This window comes from Cervus elaphus, chromosome 33 (genome assembly GCF_910594005.1).
Source record: "Cervus elaphus chromosome 33, mCerEla1.1, whole genome shotgun sequence".
NCBI lineage: Eukaryota > Metazoa > Chordata > Mammalia > Artiodactyla > Cervidae > Cervus > Cervus elaphus.
Window position 1 is genome coordinate 10,201,048 of NC_057847.1, and position 21,671 is coordinate 10,222,718.

At 41.0% G+C, this 21,671-nt stretch overlaps 1 protein-coding gene across 2 annotated transcripts in view; it reads right to left on the reverse strand.

Annotated features, from left to right (window-relative positions):
- MFSD6 (major facilitator superfamily domain containing 6) overlaps positions 1-21,671 on the reverse strand; it is an 84,269-nt gene that overhangs the window by 46,619 nt on the left and 15,979 nt on the right. For both annotated transcript variants that reach the window (XM_043894788.1, XM_043894789.1), the window contains exon 2: positions 14,150-15,758. In XM_043894788.1, coding sequence (XP_043750723.1) covers positions 14,150-15,705 — 1,556 coding nt within the window. In that variant the 5' untranslated portion in view covers positions 15,706-15,758. The remainder of the gene's footprint in view (positions 1-14,149; positions 15,759-21,671) is intronic.

Below are 21,671 nucleotides of genomic sequence, written 5' to 3' on the forward strand. Positions count from 1 at the left end.
CATCTTTGCATGAAATGTTCCCTTGGTATCTCTAATTTTCTTGAAGAGATCTCTAGTCTTTCCCTAATAGCCTCACTTTAATTTACCTCTCTGAAGGCCACATCTCCTAATGCAGTCACATTCTGGAGTACTGGGGATTAGGACTTTAACAGGTAAATTTTCAAGGGACACAATTCAGCTCACAGAAATGACCTCTAAGCCTACTTACAACTCCAACATGAAACAAAGTTGAGTAAAAAGTGCTAGTTTGTTTTACTCAAAAGCCAGCTACGACTTCCCTGGTGGTCCCATGATTAAGAATCTGCCTGCCAATGCAGGGGTCCCGGTTTGATCCCTGCTCCAGAAGACCCCACATATCCTGGGGCAACTAAGCCCATGCACCATAACTGCAGAAGCCCAAGAACCCTAGAGCCTGTGCTCCACAACGAGAAGTCACTGCAGTGAGAAGCCCACGCGTTGCAACTAGAGAGGACCCCCCACTCCTCGCAACTAGAGAAAGCCTGCACATAACAACAAAGACCCAGAGCAGCTAAACAGAAAAAATATATACACTTGGCAAGTGTGACTGTAAAAAAAAAAAGCCATCTGCTCTGTGGACCAGAAATAGAGCCTGTGAAACCAGTGGCAGCTTCTCTGGGCCTCTAAGGTCAAAGTGAGTCTGCATCCTTAGAGGAGGATTGTTAGCATTTTGTACAACCGAATCTGACTGTATTGACTCATTTATGTTATCTAGGGCATTGCTATTTACTCTTCCAGAGGGTGATGTAAAATGAAAGGCTTTGACAAACAGTGCTAATTAACACATTTTCACAAGGGGCAGTGGAACAGGGCACCTGCTGCACCTGGGCTGAAGTGGTGGCATCCAGGGCACAGGCAACAGGAAGGGGACTTTTCTCAGGAATGGCCATAACTGCCTGGGTCATACTACAGACATTTTGAAAAGATCAAATAAGCATGTTAAGAAAAACGCAAAACATTGCGCAAATGTGTAAACTACCATTAGATACAATGCACATATTTCAGCAAGAGCAGCCAAGTCTTTTACAAATTCCATCTGAGCCAGCACACGGGGGGAGAAATGTTTAAGGTTTAGGTTTCTAACATCCATTCAAGTCAGCTGGTGCTGGAGAAAGAAAACTCTCTATACAGATCCCAGTGACTGCTATCATAAATCACCTCCCCCATCACTGACTAGATGGTCTGTTGCCATGGCATGGCCTGGATGAGCTGGCATGAATGGCTGTGTACATTTCTGACTTATCAGCAAAAACCATGAAAGCCTAAGTCCCTGGTGGGGTGGCCAGGGAGGAGTGAGATCTGACGCATGGTTTTTCACATAGGGAAACCAAGCAAAGTGAAAAATTAGATCAGCGTCAACAAAGACACAACATCAAATCCAACCCCCTTGTTTCACAGAGACAGGGAAATAGAGGTCCAGAGAGGCAGAACAGGGCCGCCATTAGGAGGCCAGTGGAAGGTCAAGGGCCCTTTGCTCTGTGGCTCTGTAGGCCGGTAACAAAATGCTCTGTTCCTACTGCAAGGCCCCTGCATGAAGTCAAACCCATACACGGGCTTGAAGAAACACCTCTGAATTGGATTCAGGAAGTTGGGTGTATGTTTGATTTAGGTTGACTTTAGAGGATGGTTAAGATTTTAAACTTTGATGAATCAGTAGGCATAAGGAAAAAGGAAAGTAGAAAAACAAATGCCACTCAACAGCTGCCCAATATCCTGATTCACAAAAGAAAATTTCACCCAGAAACAAAATTTGGGGTTCCTAGATGGAATGGATCAAAAGACCCTTTCTACTGATGCAGAACCCGAGACCTCAAGTATCAGTGCTGTGGCAGGACACAGGGTGAACCAGAATGTCTGCCTCCACCCACAGGCTGGAAGTGGGCTGCCTCAAGCAAGCAGACCTAGAAATCAAATAATCAGAAGTTGACTGTATGGTTTGGGTTGGGTAAGGAGCAGAAGGGATTGCCCCGGCGGCTCAGCAGGAAAGAATCCACCTGCAACGCGGGAGACACAGGTTCCATCCCTGGGTTGGGCAGATCCCCTGGAGGAAGAAATGGCGAGCCGCTCCAGTATTATTGCCTGGAGAATCCCAAGGACAGAGGAGCTTGGTGGGCTATGGCCCATGGAATCACAGAGTCAAACATGACTGAGCAACTAAGCATGCACACACATACAAATTATAAAGCCTACAACAATATCATTTAGATTTATTTCTATTGGTGATCTAGAAATTGGAAATGGAAACAATGATTTTCTGATTTAGCCTAATTAGGAAACAGCATAAAAGTGTTCCCCTATAAAAACTACAAGAAACTTCTTTGTGGAATAAAGTATATTACAGCTATTAGTAGCATTCCAGAGGTAAGGTAATAAAAAGCAATCCTACACTCGGGCATTTGTGTTAAAAAATAATAATAATAGATTTGTTTGCTGGTCTAGTCTTGGTTTGTTTTCCTTCCCAGTTTAATCACACCTAATAGATAAACACTAGGCACAGAAAATAACCCGTAAGCCATTAGGCCATTTGGGGCATCATATGCACTCTGGTATTGCGTTTCTCCAGGCAGAAATGAGGGGCCACAGTCCTAAAGGTGAATGGAGACTCACTCTAGAATGAAGTCCTTGAGTTATGAGTTAATAACACCAAAAGAGCATTAAAGATATAGCCACAACTTCATGTTCTGACTTTAGAATATAATTTTCTTCCCCTTCTTAGAAGCACTGAGCTTGTCACTTCCCAAATGTCCTCTTCCATGGCACAGCTTCCAGAAGTAACACTGATAGCAACATGTTTCTTGTTTGAGGTAGGTGATTGCCCAAAACAGATTTACTAGCTGAAGGGAAGGGAGGAGAGTGGAGGAGGAGGATGGTTACAGAAACCACGGGATGAAGTTAGCTGTTCTAGCTATGTGCCAAGGTTTCCCACAAACATCTCTAGCTTCATTCTCTCTCCCAAGATTTAGAGTCATAAATACAACTTCCCAGTGGGCATCTTTCTCATCTGATAGGACCTCCACAAGTCCCACACTTCAGAACTGACACCCCTTCCCTGGGTTTCCTTGCTTGGTGAGTGGTACCACCACCCTTTTGGTGTCCAATTCACAAGATAACTCTTCTTTCTCACTCCACCTACACTAGGCCCTGCCCCCCCAAAACTCTTGATTTCACTTGCTTTACTCTTTTCCAACTCCCAGTGTCTCAGGTACCTAAGTGAACATGTCTGTAACACCTAGTATCTTCCTTTTATGTTATGGTCATCCACCCCCTACCAGAAAGTGAACTCCATGAGAGAGGAACCTTATCTGTCTTGTTCAGCACTGTACTCCTAGAATAGAACCTGGTTATTTAATAAAGATGTCTTTAAAGAAATACTGAAAGAACATAATATTTAATTGTGAATTAACTCTGTTAATGATGTATGATACTAGTCATGTATGATAGCTAGTCATCATACATACATTTCTGTATGATACCTAGTCATCATTAAAAACAGTTTTGCCACTTATATTCAGTGAGAATTGGTTTAATCACATTACTCTCTTCCTAACACTTCTTAGGGGTAGTTAATCCGGAGGAATGACAATTTCACTGGGGGTAAAAAAAGATAATTTGAGAGAATGGGGTATTTTAGAGGAATGGAGATCTTACCAGGAAGACAGAAGAGGGTGGTTGGGACAGGTGAAAAGTGGTACCAGACATGGGTCACTCAGAGCAGTCCAAGATGTGAGGCTGGGCTGCATAAAGGGACAAAATACTCGCCAATCTAAGACGGTGCCTATGAATCTACAAGGTAGCTGAGAACACAGGCTTTGGAGTCTGCGTGGTTGGTTTGAATTCTACCTCTGCTAGTTACTAGCTGTATGACTGTGGGCAACTTACCTTAGCACCTTGAACTTCCCCTCTCTGAGATGGACATAGCAGTGCCTAACTCACAAGGCTATTACAAGGATAAACGGGGGCTTGAAGATAAAGCATTTCACACAATGCCTTGGAGAGCAGTTGGATGTAGTAAGTGCTGAAATGACAGTGTTAACAACTATTATTATTTTCTCAATATTATACTATAATTGTAATTTTTGTTAAGTTTGGAGGTTTCTTAATTTAAAATTTTTATTTTTTAATAAAATTTAAATTTTTTAATTTTTAATTTTTATTAAAAATTTTTTTTGCTATTCTGCAATTCTATTGCTATTCTGCAATTTTGAATTTGCTGAAAAAAAAAAAAAACAATTTTATCTGGGATTGGTGGAAGGCACAACATCAACAAAGGTCATGCATGAGTCACCAGCTTGTGACTCAAGCAAGAAAGGACAACTCATTATTTATCTGAAACTCAGGGAACAAAGTAAAATGGGACTTCTCTAAAGTAGGGCAGAATAAACAATGATAAATGCTCCACCCAGAGAAGTGTTGCAGGAAGGGGACCCCTTCCAAGACCTGAGAGTGAGTTCTTGTCTAACATTCAGAAATGAATTGTCCGGAAACAAATGGTCCAAGGAGACACAGCTGACAAACCATAAAACCCGAGACGGTGAGTCACTCAACAGAGTCCTCCTGCGTTCCTTTAACCTGCTGCTCTCCACCCTTCCCAATAAAGTCTCACGCTCTGTCAGCCGTGTGTCCCCTTGGACAATATATTTCCAAGTGTTGGGGTCCCCCTTCCTGCAATAGAAGTGTTTTAAAGAAACATCAAGGCAGGCATCTGTTCATGTCACCTCTTGCTCAAACTCACCAATGACTTCCCATTTCTCTTAGGAAAACACACGCTCTCTCAGTGGGACCTGGAAACCTCGCACAAGCCCTGCCCACCCTGCTGACTTTTATCACTCCTCACTCCTCGTTCAGGCGATGCACACTTGTGGTTCCCTCATCTTCCCTGGGTGGCTTCTGTGCAAACGCCACTCTGCTCAGATGTCTCTTCCTCAGACAAAGCCTCTCTGTCAGCTCAAGCGGAAATAGTCGCCTCTTCTCAGTCGCTCTGGGAACCTGCGTCCTGCATGAATTTTGCCACGTCGTCATTCATCATGATCAGAAATGAGATAATCTGTGCACTGTTCACTGTCTACCCCAATAGAAGGCTCACCCTACGAGGACTGGCCTTTGTCTATCTCATCACACATTCCAAATATCCCCCAAGACCTACAAAAGTGCCTGTCACCAAGGGCATGTTTAAGAAATACGTGTTGCACTGAGGAAACCACATCTGAAAGAGACACATGCACCCCAATGTTCATCGCAGCACTGTTTATAATAGCCAGGACATGGAAGCAACCTAGATGCCCATCAGCAGATGAATGGATAAGGAAGCTGTGGTACATATACACCATGGAATTTTACTCAGCCGTCAAAAAGAATTCATTTGAACCAGTCCTAATGAGATGGATGAAACTGGAGCCCCTTATACAGAGTGAAGTAAGCCAGAAAGATAAAGAACATTACAGCATACTAACACATATATATGGAATTTAGAAAGATGGTAACGATAACCCTATATGCAAAACAGAAAAAGAGACACAGAAATACAGAACAGACTTTTGAACTCTGTGGGAGAAGGTGAGGGTGGGATGTTTCAAAAGAACAGCATGTATACTATCTATGGTGAAACAGATCACCAGCCCAGGTGGGATGCCTGAGACAAGTGCTCCGGCCTGGTGCACCGGGAAGACCCAGAGGAATCGGGTGGAGAGGGAGGTGGGAGGGGGGATCGGGATGGGGAATAAGTGTAAATCTATGGCTGATTCATATCAATGTATGACAAAACCCACTGAAATGTTGTGAAGTAATTAGCCTCCAACTAATAAAAAAATTGAAAAAAGAAAAAAAAAGAAAAAAAAAAAAAACCTGAAAAAAAAAAAAAGAAATACGTGTTGAAGGAGTGAATTAATAACAACAGGAATAATACCACCTGTTGTTTACAGCTGAGCAGTTACTACATGCTATGCATTATCGTATTAATCTTAACAATGGTACAAAGTTAGGTGCTATAGTAAGTGTGGGATTTGAACCCAGGTCAGATGCACACACACACACATGTGCACTCTTTACAGGCGAACAGGCAAAGAGAAGAATACAAGGGAACAGGACAGCTACTAGACTACCCAACACTCCTACCAGGGCTTGGGAAGATGACTAGGGTCAAACCTGGGCCAATTTACTTTCTGCTCCTGTTCATTCTCCTAAGGGGAGTGAAATGCCTGACCAACATCCAGAGTTATAACCAAGGACCATGCGAATCATCCACTGCTGAGGTGTCCTCACTGCACTCAGCAGTCAACCACACCACACAGTATCACGGTCCAAAACTATGGTCCCCAGACAAACATAACTCAACATTGATTTTTTTTCTGAAAATGTCTTCTACATGTTATCTTTTTAAAGGAAAGAAAAAGTTAACAAGTTACTGCTTGTCAGCCTCCAGACTACTATTCAAAGATGTTGTTGACAGCAGACAAAGGCAAAGAAAAGATGATTAATTCTTGAGAAATAAGAATGGGGTGTGATTCATCCAGTTGGAAAGGTTTTGGAGGGGTATGCTATGAAGGGAACTTGAAGAAAAATTATTATCTACTATTCAAAGTATCCTATTGAAATTATATAATTAAAATCTACCAAGCATCCCAAGAATAAGTACAAATAAGTTAGCCACACTGCTTAGGCTTTTGACTTGCACAAAAAGGCAGTAGTTGACACTTTATGACTCAAGATAATTAAATAGCTGGTCCAAACACTCATACTTGGACTCACTGTCAGCAACAAAATGCATGATCTCTGGGATATCACTTGCCTTGACTTTTTAGTACCTTGATCTCTTAATATATAAAGAAATATTATAATTACTGCCCAAATCAGGGTTATTTGATACATTTTGATATTAATTCTTAATAAGGTACTATAAATTTCCACCTGATTTCATTGTAAAGAAAAAGAACTAAGACCTGAAGCCATGATAACTATGTAAAAGTAGACTTTTAATCATTTAAATGTATGCTACTTAGGGAAAACTATAATGGGAAACCCAGGTGCTCAATGGTAAAGAATCCTCCTGCCAATGCAGGAGATGAGGGTTCCATCCCTGGGTCAGGAAGATCCCCTGGAGCAGGAAATGGCAACCTACTTCAGTACTCTTGCCTGGAAAATTCTATGGACAGCGGAGCCTGGTGGGCTACAGTCCATGGGGTCAGAAAGCGTTGGACCCAACTGAGACACATACATATTAGTGGCACAAAATCTCAATGTTTATTTTACCTGATATATGAGGATATGATATGTCTCCTTAGAACATATACAGCTTTAAACACACACACGCTTTCTCTCACTCTCTCACACACACATCAGGCTCTTTCATGGGAAGATAATTATATTGATCCACTATAAGCAGACCTAAGCTTCAAGCTATTTTCCAATCTAAAATACCAAAAAAGGGAGAGAATATATATATCTAGCGCCAAGAATGGAAACTGAATATTTTGCTGTACTTCCTTAAAGACACAAAATGTTACAGATAAACTGAGGGCTTCCGCTGTCCTCTTTCTTCCCCAACCAGTCCCCTTCTTTTTTATGTCCTGTCCAGAAATCTAGGGCTATATGAACTCAGGATGCATTTTCCCTCCATAAATTTAAGTGGTTTTTTTTCCTATTCAATTAGGCATATCCATAAAAGTATGTATAACTTTTGAAATGCATTGCTGAAATTTGCATAAGTGTACCAAACTGTGTATTATTTTGCTTTCTCCCCCATTCAACATCATGGTTTGAGAGTTTTCTATGTTGACATATTGATATAGTCTATTCCTTTTCTGCATAATATTCCATCTTACGACTATCCTACACTGAATGCATCTATCCCCCAACTGATGAATACTTAGACCAGTTCTCTTTCTCACTGTTAGAAAGCTGTAGTAAGCAAGGAGTATCTTTGTACATGTCTTTCTGCATGTGTGTAAAATTTCTCTGACGGCTCATATGGTAAAGAATCTGCCTGCAACATGGGAGACTGGGGTTTGATTCCTAGGTTGGGAAGATCCCCTGGAGGAGGGCATGGCAACCCACTCCAGTATTCTTGCCTGGAGAATCCCATGGACAGAGGAGCCTGGCAGACCACAGTCCATGGGGTCACAGAGTCGGACACGACTGAGCGACTAAGCACAGCACACAGCAAAAGTTTCTCTAGGCAGGTAAGTATCTTAAAACGCAATTATCAAGCCATAGGAAATGTCCAACTTGTACATTACCATGGACTGCTGAATCGGTCTCCACAGTGGTTATCAAGCAACATAATCTACCAGAAGATTGGCTAAATAATAATTTTAAAAATCAAGAGAACTAAGATATGCAAGTCACTGTTCTAAGCAATTAATGTGTTTTATCTCATTTAGTTTTCATGAAAAAAAGTAAGAGGTTAATACTAATGATACTCCTACTTAGAGGTGACAAAATAGAGATACAAAATGTTATATAACTTCTCCAAGGCCACATGGTTCCAAGAGGCATAGTCAAGCTCTAAACCAGGCAACATGCCTCCCAGTTCATGCTTGTAACCGCTATGGACACTGCCTTTCATGAATAAGGACAGGAAGAGACCTTCCCCTGAAGACTGCAGCTGCTTCCTTTCTCTATTTTCTTACTCTTGATCCCTGTTCCTTTTATTCCTTGTCCCTTTATTTTTCCCTCTCCCTTACTCACGTCTCCCTTGGTCCACTTGTAAACATGTCTAGAAGACTGTGGCTCAGGTGATGGCATTGGAGGAGTACTCAGAAAGTTATTTGCTCCTAAAGCAAGATGCGGAAACAGGTTACAGTATCATACAACTCCCCACAAACATGAGGATACAAGGATACCTACTTTAAGCCATAAAACAGAGACCAACAGTTCAATAAGGTCAGAAACCCAGAATAGAATCTGGAGACAAGCATAACTGATTTTCCTCAGCCCATTTCTCTTCTTCTACAACAAGATTTCCTTGCTCACTTGGTTCACATTCCTGGTTTTAACTATCCCAAACCTGTATTCCCAAACCTAACCTCTTTTTGGGCTTTTAAAGCAGTCAACTGTCTGCTAGACATTCCCACATAGATGTTTCAATTTTAAGGTAAACAAACACATCGCTGGATTCTGATGAACTTCCACTCTCTCCTACATTCTGTCTCTTCTTCTCAATTTCCTCCTGGGTTTGGCAGAACCACTGCACCTAAACTGAAACACGAAGGTCTCTACATCACTCCTCACATCAAACCATTCCACTGATTCTACCTCCACACACACACTCCGTCCCTCCACTTCTGCAGCTGCCACTGTGCTCCAGGCCTGTGTCGTCTCTCACCGGGACTATTTCAGGAACCTTCTCACTGGGCTCCTGCTTCAAAGTCCCCACCGCACTGCAGATAAACGAGCACCAGTGGCTCTCCTCCGCTCTGAACCTCGCCACAGTGCCCTCCTGCACCCAGGATAAAGTTCCTTTCCTAATCCCAGCTCCCATCTGGCCTTCAATCTCCCCGTCTTTTCCAACCCCCTTCCTTTTAGTGTTCATCCTTGCATCCTATTAACTGGGTTGCCCAGGCCTAAATAAACTGTTCAATTAAACTTAACAAGTATGCAGAGTTTTGATTTTTAAATGATAGAGTAATAGTTACTCCTTTAGATCATGTATAATTTCAAACGAGATGGTTGAATGGCATCACCAACTCAACAGATATGACTTTGAGCAAGCTCCAGGAGACGGTGAAGGACAGGGAAGCCTGGAGTGCTGCAGTCCATAGGGACGCAGAGTCGGACACAACCGAGTGACTGAGCAACAATGACAACATGAGAAAGAAGCCTTATCATTTTTTTTCTGTTGTGGTAAAGTCATTTTGTAAATAAGAAATAACATTTCATTAAGAAAAGAGAAGGAAAAACTGTTCAGGTCCATCCTCTGTTGTTGTTGTTTTTAAATCAAGAATTGAGTTATTCTATTTCCATTCGTTCCCTTCATTGTGGCGATTGGCAGTATAAGTTCTAAGCAGTTAAGGACTGTGGACGTCAGGATATAATCGGGGAAACAGGCACCAATCTTAATTCAGGGTGCTTAGGTAGACGGTGGAAGAGCTGAGACCCCAGAGAACCTGGAGAAAGCCGCAGACAGCCTCCACAAGGCCTAGGTGAGAGCCCACAGCGGGCAGAGCCAGCGGTGAGAGGCAGTTTGACAGGACATGGGGACTCGGGGACTCAGATTGAGAGGACGCAGGGCCGAGCCGGGGCGGGGGCTGAGCACCGCAGAGGGGGAGCTCCCGCTACACCGGGTGAGCCGCAGAGGGCGGCCCCAGGCTCCGGCTGAGTACCGGTCAACACCCGCATCTGAGCAAACCACCGAAGCCGGGGCAAGACCCACGAAACAGGATTAAAGGGAACCATCTCCAAAGTTCACACAGGACGAAAGAGGGAAGGCTTTTCCCTTCCTTCACACCCGCTCATCCTCCACCCGGGCCTCTCACCAGCCTGGCGGTCACCACCCTGGCTGGAGTACCTAGGTACACACCGCCGGACAGCCTGAGGCAATCGGTCGAGGTGGAGCTGGAGCATTAGGAGTTCTAAAAGCTCGCCCAGCGTGAGTCTAACGGTCGAGCACCACCACGGCCGCAGGTGCGCCCAGCAGACCAGGGGCCGGGAGAAGCAGCTTGTGGAAGCCTGCGCCGTGCCATGAGGGACGGGAGAGGCCCCAAGACCAAGGGGTCCAGGATCGACAACAAGGCCGAAGAGGCAGGCAGAAACAAGGGAGAGGATGCGAAGCAATAAAATCACAAACGCAATCCTAAATCTCCAGCTCCAGGTCAGCTCCCCTGCTCAGGCCAGCGGCAGTTCCTCCCCCTTCCGATGCTGACTGCTATCCCTCCGGTGACAGGCTGCTAACACTGGCCCGCACGTCCTCAGCGGCTGGCTGGCGTCTTGCTATCCGCTCTTGCTCTTTCTGCAGCGCCCACCAGGAATGTCTGTGTTCCTCCTCTTGCTAGTAGCATCCTGTATTTCCTTCTCTCTTCCCTAAATGACCAGCCAACTCATTTGGATACTTAGCAACTATTTAGTAGTAATTAATGGCTAATAATGGTTAATATATTATCGCTTCCAGATAGTATTTGGAAACTACTGACTCAGTATAAGAATTTCAGGTCAAAGTCAGAATCGCTTGAGTAGATTTTTGTGTGTCCCTTAAAATGTAAATCAATTTGAATGACATAACACAGGTGAAGGCCTAATATAAATAGTAATGATTTTTGTTGTTCTTAGTCACTCAGTCATGTCTGACTTTTTGTGACCCTATGGACTTCAGCATGCCAGGCTTTCCTGCCCTTCACTATGTCCTGGAGTTTGCTCAAACAAATGATTAATTGAAATGTATTTTGATCACAGCTCTACTCATGGTTGCTGAAACATTCAACAAGGTGAATATAGCCTTAAAATACATTTATATTTCTAGATAAAGAAATCTAGTCATTGTCATTACATAAATTAGCCTAGAAACATACTTGCTGTAAATACCAAAGTCTTATGGTTTTGAATCAAAAGAAATTTACTTTTTTAGTGGAAATAGGAAGCATTATCCTATTTGCCTGAGAGTCACTTTCCAGAGGGGACAAAATCCAAGATCAAAATCAGAAATAATTTACTCTGTGTATAGCTATGTTAATCAATGAAAAATGGGGCCCAAGCTGCAGAACTGTTACAATAGTAAGTGGTTCAAAATTGGACAGGCTGTTTTAAAAACTGTTTTCTGGTATGATGGTTTCTTCACTATGAACCTATATAAACTTATGAAAATCTATTTTTTAAAAGTTCTTTTTGTTGTTGTTTTCTTAATTTATTTTTAATTGAAGAAAAATTACAATATTGTATTGGTTTCTGCCATACATCAACTTTTGACTACATTAGGATAGTTACAATTTTTGTGGATATGCTGACTCCTATAAACAAACCCCCATAAGATAGTCACAGAATACTGAAAAACATGCATGCATATACATGGGCCAGACAGATCTCTCCTTATGATCCTACAAGGAAAACATAAAGGCTATGAATTCATAGAAAGATGATTTCTGTTTATCAACTAATACATGATATTCTTCCAATTAAAAAAGTAAAACTGTCACCACTACATTTTTAAGCCCTCAAATCTCAACCACCACTAACCGGGCTCCAAAAATTCTCAACAAAAGAAACATCCATTCTACCTAAATACGTGGGCATAATCTCACCACAACTATCAGAATCTTTTAAAAGTAGTTCATTCATTTCAGTGAACAGGGTAAAAATCCAAAAGCAGTAAATGACCACAAACTGATGGAATCCCAGTAGGCTTCTGGGAACAACAATGTGACCCCAAGAGCTTTCTTCTTCCATTACATCATTAAAGGAAAAAAAGATGCTTTTGTATGTAAAACTAGAAAATCAAGGTTAAATGAGTCATTCGTTTTTACATAATGAGATATTAGCATTCATGTAATGAGTTTTTATGTAATGAGTTCTCTCTTAAAAAAAGAAAACACAAGTTTAAGTTTATGTAATTACCAAACCTAATAGTAAACCTGCCAGGATTCTACCATAAAACTGTATACTTTAGACAAAAGGCAAAGGTAGAAGAGAAATTACTTTTCTTAGCATGTGAGAAGACCTTAACAATTTCTTTGAAAATAAAACCTACATGCATACTCTGTACTGAGTCAACATTCAATTAACATTATTGAGTGATTAAACCATGATGTCTAGGAAAGCCACTCATGAGTAAGACCTGACAAGGTACCTTTCTGGTAATAAATGGCTGTGGTTTTTAAACACACTATTAGGTGAGGGGAGATCCTGCTCATACAACCCAACCAAGCTGAAGAAATTCATCACTATGAGTCTAATTCATCACAGCTCGGAGAAGATAAACATGACCTGGACAAGGTTAAAGGACAACCCCAGACCATGATATCACAAGGCTCTCTGCCGACTGGTCCCGCTGAGTGTGCCTCAGGGAGCCTGTGTCTCTGATGCTAGCTGTCCGTACAGTGCCCGACTTTGTTTGTGACAACAAAGGGGTCAAAGATTTGAGATGGAGAAGGAACAGGACACAGCCTCCCAAAGCAAAACCAAACAAGGAAAAATAGTCACAATTGTATCGGGAGAAGTAAAATTCTAGGTTGAAACTTGACATTAGAAAATATTTTTCTTCAGTTAGTCAAAGGGATATTAAAGGGAAAAAGATCAATGTTTCTCAGATCTTGCCAGTAACTGTTTCTCTTTTCTCATAGAAACAGTAGATTTAAAGATTATCAGATACACACAAACACACATGGCTGCTTTTAATTACAGCAACTTCAAATTTTAGGGACAGACGTGCCACGCTTTTCTATAAGGTTTAAGTGTATCTGGCTCCACATTTTAGAGCCAACAGCAAAGCAGAAAGACATAAAGAGCAAGGTACATTTCAAACAACTTCAGACAAACATTAGTGGTAAGAAACATTACATAAAAAACACTAGGTATTTATAGATTTTTTGCTTAAAAGGATTACATGGGAAATTTTAGGTAGAAGAAAGATTTTTAAGTATCCCATGTTTTCATGGCAGATAAAAATGCAGAGACCCATGTAATAATCAGAAAAAATTATATAAGATGCTCTTCCACGTACTATCATGGATTAATGATTTTGGTGGGTCACATCACAGCCTTATTAAATATAACAGACATCTTCAATACACCATACATTCAAGGTCTTTCTGCATCAGCAAGTGGCTGAGAATAACTGAAGGTTGAAAAAACATAATCCTCTTTATCTACTTAAACCCTTCTTCATAAATGCCTTAGACAGCTGGACCCTTCAAGGTCCATGGAGTAATAGAGTTGACTAAATTGGTGTTTTTATACCTGAAAATGTCTAATCTAAGAGTCTCTTGGCATACAGAGGGGAAACATCATATTTTGAGATAATTCAACTAGGTTCATCATTTCCTTCCTTTTGATTCTATTTTAAAGAGAAAGAGCAACAGAAATCCCCACTCCCACCTAAACCTTACCCCCAACACAAATGATATATCCTTAAACATGCTCAGAGGAGCTCGAAACTATGAAAAGATGAAGCTCGGCTGCTGAGGGGCAGCAACAGAAGGCAGGATCTTACCTGATGTGGCCAATCAGTTCAATAAGCTTGTGACTGAAAAAATAAGCCGTCAGCTCAGACACGTGGCTCAGGACGGAACAGACCCCAAAGAGAGTTGTTGTTCCGTTCAGGTCCTCCAAATGCCAGTAGAGAAAGGTGAACACGAAGCCATACCCAAAACCCATAAACCAAGCCACGAACAGCACGGAGCCGTACTGCACGCTGCAGAGCAGCCTGATCAAGTCCCAGAAGCTGAAGGCCCGCGAGTGGCTGGTGGCGGTCGGGGTCTCCTCAGACGACTCCGTGGAGCTGTTCCTCTCCACCTGCGGGATCTCCACCTCCTTCCCTTTGCTGTCACTGTTTTTGAAGTGGCTGTAGCGGAATCGGAACTGGGTGGCAACAATCAAGGCCATGGTCATGAGAACCCCAAAGACGAAGAAGACGATCTGGTAGTTCCGGTACTCGGGAGGCTTACAGCCCTTCCCTTCGATGAGCACGTCTACGTGGGTGTAGTCGATGCCGATGCCCACAGACAGCATGGCCAGGCCCCAGCCCAGGGAGCCCCACATGCGTTGCAGTCCATAGCGGTCTCTGTGCTTTCCCAGATACTGGAGTGTTACTGTGTCCACAATTGTGACGGAGGAGGCACTGAAAAATTCTCCTATTATGACAACTACCAAGATCACCAAGAATATAGCTTCCACTTCTTGTTGATCATAAACAAGAGTGACTTGGTCAGAAGGTACCGACTTGGTGGTAGTGGCCACGGAAGTGGTTGTCTCCCTGGTTGCATTTCCTGGAGGGACAGAGGAGGTTGCAGTGCTTGGGTTCAAGGTCACAGTATGGTCAGTAACTTCATCAGTCTGAGGCTGCAGAGTGGGTGCCCTGGTCTTGTTTGGAGCTGTCGAGAAGATGACAGTTTCTGTGACATTGGGCCCCGCTTCTGACATCACTGGCCCTTCATAAGAAAGCACGTGCCTTTTCTCACGAATTCTTGGGGAGGTGGTGATGAAAGAGACAATGGAGGAATTTGTCGACAGGATAGTGAACGGGTGACTTGAATTGGTGGGGTGAGCTGTCGGGGGGATCTTTGGTACACATCGCAAGGTAGCGGGTTTGACAAATCCGATGCCCAGGTTGAATAAAACCCAACACAAAAGAGAAAAGAGGAGGACGATTTTGCCTTTTTTAAAGCGATCTGCAACTACACCCCAAAACGGGGCACTGCAGAATTCAATGAAGTATCGAATACCTACCAGCAGGCCACTCTGGCTGGGTGACATTCCCAGCTGCTTGTAATACACAGGCAAAAGGGGGTAGAGAGAGCCATATGCGGAGTAAAAGAAAAAATAAAAGACCTTGGAAATGAGAAGATCATTGTTTATTTTAACGCAGTGTTTCTCTATCCAGTCTATTTCCTCCTCAGGAATAGCAGCTGTTTCAGATGGGGACGGTGTTTCATTTGAAGGTGGTTCTGGTTCCCTGGAAATACCATTAAAAGGATCGGCAAGCACGTATTTTCTCTTCTGTTCCTCTTCATCGTCAGTTAATATGGCAACTTTATCATCTGTCGCCATGGCTTATCACCACCATCAGAAAGTTGACGACCTTCAAAATTTTGGCTGTTGATCTGTAAAGTGAAATTTAAAAGAGGGCTTAGTATGAAAATGATAACATTTGAACATAAGAGTTTCATCTTGTAGGAAATGGAGGCGTTTCAAACTACAACTAAAAATAATAATTGTGAGAGAGAACCATCACCATTCACTTGCAGCCATACAATAATGATAAGGAGAAATAACTTGACAAAAATCAAGTGCTCTCTCTGTGGCCACTGACTGGCTATAATTACATCTTCTAATGGTTCATTCTTCAGGTTCATTCTCAATCTTTTCACTGGTTCCTAGGGAAAATGTACAAATAATAGGGGTTACGTCTAAACCAAATAGAGGGTAAACAGTATTTACAGTTTCTTGGTTTTACTCTTCAAACAAATCCACTGCGCTGTGAAGTCTAGAATGTTTAGAAAATAAAGGTAGCTAAAACCATTTCAGTTTCTAGGAAAAAACCAGAAATAAGCCCTTCACCACAACTACAAATGTGATGAGAAAAGGGGACCCAATTGCACATTTGCATTTGCACTTGGTCACTACAGCCGTAACAGTGATATCGTGATAAGGAAGGAGTCTTTACGCTGCTTATATTACATACATTTTCCAGATGTGCTTTTGTAGACTGTAGTTTAAGAAAATGTAAAAAAAATAGCAGATAGCATTTACTGGGTACATACTCTGCACCAGACAACACTGAAAGATCTTTAAATGTGTTCATTCATATTCATCACAATATCTCTACTGTCTCCTCCATTTCACAGATGAGAAAAAATGAGGTGTAGTGAGTTTAAATAACTCACATGTGCACAGCAAGAATTTGAACCCCAATATTATGATTTTAGGCTTCCCACATGGTTCCGTGATAAAGAATCCACCTGCCAATGCAGGAGACACAGGTTCAATCCCTGGATCAGGCAGATGCCCTGGAGAAGGAAATGGCAATCCACTTCAGTATTCTTGACTGGCAGACCCCATGGACAGAGGAGCCTGGGAGGCTACAGTCCATGGGGTTGCAAAAGAGTCGGACATGGCTTAGCAACTAAACAATGACATTATGGCTTTTGGACATATACTCTAGTATACCACACTAAACTGCCAAATACCACATTTTGGATAATAAAGTGCTATTAAATCTTTTTACGAGACAGCGTGTTTCATATGAAAGATAAACAAGACAACAAACGCATAAACTCATCGGAACAATGCCACACTGCCCAGAATTTCCTTTTCTTCTATTATACAAATGATTAAAGAGACAAAAGGTCTTGCTTGCATCAAGATTTGTCGAGGTGCAATGAGTATATTTGGATGTAGGAGGTGTATATATTAAATACCTATTAATTCCTTTCAGCTTCTTTACTAGAGAGATATAATTCCACCCTTCGGAATACATTTTGCTCTCCCTTTTCCCAAAACGAAAAGTAAATTTCTGAAGATCTTCCAAAATCATGCTTGTAAACATTTAAAAATCTCTACCTAGCTCCAGGCAGACAGTAGAAACATAACTTAATGAGGCCTGTGTAATAAGTCTAAGTCAAATTATCTTTTACCCCCAAAGGCCGGGTGTCAACATAGTTATAAGCTTTGAAAATGTTTATATATTTCTCTTTTTTTAGGTTAAGTTTTTTTTCTAATTTGAGGTAAAATTCATGTAACAAAAAATGAGCCATAAGTGGACAATTCAGTGGAATTTAGCACATTCATAATGTTGTACAACCATCATCTCTCTCTAGTTCCCAAATCACAGTTTTCTTAATCATACAGGAAACTTTTTTCATCTCCCACAAAACTTGAAGCAAAAGCAAAATCCAATCTTCTGCTGCCAAGCTAAAAGATTTTCCTCAATGTTCTCTACTTATTTTTCTTTCATCATTAGTGCCTCCACCTACTCAAGTCAGCACCTCCAATTCTATTTCATCACCTGAAAAACACAATAATTCTCCTTTGGACTTATTTTCTAAATTAATTTCAGTTTGAGCTCAAACTTCAAAGAAATATTTGTCGTTTTTAAAATGTGTAAAAATTATATGACACTTCTGGTGAAAATGGCAGATTGAGCACATCTGTTTTCTGCATCCTTAAACCTGACCAAAACGGCATCACCAACAAACACCCACGCTTCTAAAGCCATCATCCAAGCTGTGAAAATTAACAGGTACATAATAGCAATAAAATAAAATTCTGGAAGCCAAAACATAGAAAACTGGTAAATAATGGTGAATCTGAGAAAACTGAAACCCTGGTTGACAGTGGGGAAAGCCAAGAAAAACAAATTACAATTTATTCCTCAGAGTCCCTCAAAGGCTCACGGGCTGGCCTTACTAGGTTTATCTGCAAGTAAGAGGGTATGTGTTTAAAGGAGGGCTTGCTGCTAACAACAGGGTTAACGGAGAGTCTGGACCCCAGCGCAGAAGGCTCAGTCCCCTTCTCCCCTCCACCTAGCTAACCAGTCAACTAGAGGATATCCCTCTGGAGAGAATAAAACAGAGTTCTTGAGTCACAGGGGACCAGTAACAGCTGAGCGTACGGGTGCCATACTGAAAAGAGGGGGGCCCTGAGTGAACATGCATGTCCTAGATTCAAGCCCTGGCCTGGACCCCAAGCCCCATCCCACTTTCCACACTAGGTTCTCAGAGGCTGGAAGGGTCTCCCCTGGAGAATTTGACCAATCCAAGAGAAATGACCTCAATCATGATACTGAAACCTCCCCAACTAAACAATCCAACCAAATCACTCCACACAGGAGTTCAGGGTCTTAACAAGCCCTGCCACTAAATGTGAGCAGTCACCAAGAATTACAAGACATTTGAGGAAAGGCTCTTACAGGAAAGATGGAGTCGAAACAGACAGGAAAAAAATCAATATGGAGCAAACAGAAGTCCTATGAGGAGGAAAATAGTTCTTAAATATAATATTAACATTTTCATAAATAAGACACATACATGCTACAAACATGCTTGAAACAAATGAAAAAAATAGAAAGCTGAAGTACAGAAATAATAGAAAGTCTCAGCAATCTAAGAAATATACATATAAAGAAAAACAAAATGGAAATGTTAGAACTGGAAAATACAATAACCAAAATACAAAAACTCTATGGATGGACTCAACAGCAGAAGGCAGAGAGGGAAGAATCAGTGAACTGCAAGTATAATAGAAATTATACAACCTGAACAACAGAAAGAAAATAGATTGAAAAAAAATTAACAGAGCTTCAAGGACCTGTGGGACTATAGCAGAAGATTGAACATTAATGACATGAGAGTCCTTGAAGGAGAAGAGAAAAAGAGCAGCACTGAAGTACTCAAAGATACAAAGGCCAAAAACATCTCAAAACTGGCAAGAGACATAAACCTACAGATTTAAGAAGCTGAATGAACTCTGAACAAGTGAAACCCACACCAAGACACAACATAGTCAAACTGCAAAAACCAAACACAAAGAAAATCTTGAGGGCAGAGACAGAAATCACAACTTACCAACAGGGGAAAAACTATTCAAATGTGAGTATGTTTGTTTTTTTTTAAACCAGAAACTAGAGACACAAGAAGGAATACAATATTTTTTAAATGCTGAAAGAGAAAAATTGTCAAGCAAGAAACCAGTATCCAGAAAAAAAGACAGTCCAAAACCCAGGAAACTATGGACCAATATCCCTTATGAACACAGACACAAAAATCCTTAACAAAATATTAGAAAGAAAATTTAGCAAGAGTTGTGCACTATGACCATCTGGGATTTACTCCAAGGACGCAAGGCTGCTGCAGTACTTGAAATCCAGTCAATGTAACCCACCATATAAACAAGCAAAGGAAAAAAAAAAAAGTATCATGGTCCTAATAACTGATGCAGAAAAAGCATTTGACGAAATTAAACACTCATTCCTGAAAAGTCTCAGAAAACTGGAATAAAAGGGATTTTCTTCAACTCAATAAAGATCTCCTACAAAACCCCACAGGTAACATTACATTTAATGGTGAAAGACTGAATGCTTTTTCTCTAAGATAGTGAAGAAGGGAAGATGTTCTCATCACTCTTAGGCAACTTAGTGGTAGAAGTTCTAACCAGTGCAATAAAGCGAAAAACAGGAAACAAAAAGTATCTAGATCAAAAAGGAAGAAACCGTCTCTGTTTACCGGGGCATGATTGTCCATGTAGGAAATCCCAAGAAATCTAAAAAGCTTCTAGAAAGAAGAAATATTTCAGTATAAATTAACAGAACATGTACAGGACTATATGCTGAAAACTACAGAACGCTAGTAAAAGAAATAAATCTGAATAAATGTTGAGCTGTATCATGTTCATGGGCTGCAACACTCAACACAGTAAAGACTTCAATTATTCTCAAATTTATATACAGGTTTAACACAGTCCCTATCAAAATCTCAGTAAGGCTTTCTGGGAATTTGGGTGAGATTACTCTAAAATTTATCTGATAGGAAAAGGAATTAGAATAGCTAAAGCAACACTGAAAAAGATTTATTACTTAGCCACATACTAATTAGGACTGTGTGATACTGAAAGAAGAACAGACACATAGATCAGTGGGACAGAGCAGAGAGCCCAAGAATAAATCTACACAAATATGTCCAAGTGATATCTGACAAAGATGCAAAAACAATGTGGTGGGAGAAAGATGATGACCTTTTCAACAAACAGTGCTGGTGCAGTTAGACATCAGTAGGCAAAAAATAAACAGCTCATATGTTGTATGAACACTCACTCAAAATACATCACGGATTTAAATGTAAAACTATAAAACTTTTAGGGAAAAAAAAACCCTAGATTCTAGTGTTAGGCAAACAGTTCTTAGACTTAATACCAACAGCATGATTCATAACAGGAAAAACTGATAAATTAGACATTATCAAAATTAAAAACTTTTGGCTGAAACCAACACAATATTGTAAAGCAGTTATTCTCTAATTAAAAATAAATGAATTTTTTAAAAATTAAAAACTTTTGCTCTGGGAAAGACTCTATTAAAAGAATGAAAAGAGAACTTTTCCTGGTGGCCCAGTGGTAAAGAATCTGCCTTCCAGTGCAGGAGAAGTGGGTTCAATCCCTGGTCCAGGAAGATTCCATATGCTGAGTGGCAACTAAGCCCATACACCACAACGAAGACTCACCGCAGCCAAAAAAAAAGAGAAAAGACAAGCTGTAGACTGGGAGAAAATATTTGCAAGCCACATATTCAACAAAGGGCTAGTATCTAGAATATGCAAAGAATTCTCAAACTCAACAGAAAATATACCAAACAATCCAATTAAAAAACAGACAAGACATGAAGAGACATTTCACCAAAGAGAATATATAGGATATACAGACGCAAATAAACTTGTGAAAAAATGTTCATTGTCACTAGCCATTAGGAAAATGTAAGTTAAAAACATGATACACCATTACATATCTATAAGAATGAGTAAAATAAGAATAGTAACAACACCAAATTCTGACATCAATAAAGAGAAATTAGGTCATTCATACATTGCTGTTAGGGATGTTAAATGGTACAGCCACTCTGCAAAGCAGTTTGGCAGTTTCTTATAAATTTAAACAGTGACTACCGTATGACCCAGCAATTGCACTTTTGGGCACTTATCCCAGAAAAGTGAAAACTTATTTTCACACAGAAACCTGTTCACAAATGTTTATAGAGACTTTATTTGTAATAGCCCAAACCTGGAAACAACTGAGGTGTCCATCGGGGATGAATGGTTAAACAAACAGTGGTACCTCAATACCACTGAAAACTGCTCAGCAATAAAAGGGAATAAATGACTGACACAGTAACCTGAATAAACCTCCAGAGAATTATAAAGAGTGAAAGAAGCCAACCTCAAAACATTATGTACTCCATGATTCCATTCACAGATCATCCTAGGAGTGCCACAGTTACTCACGTGGAGAACAGAAGAGACATCGCTGAG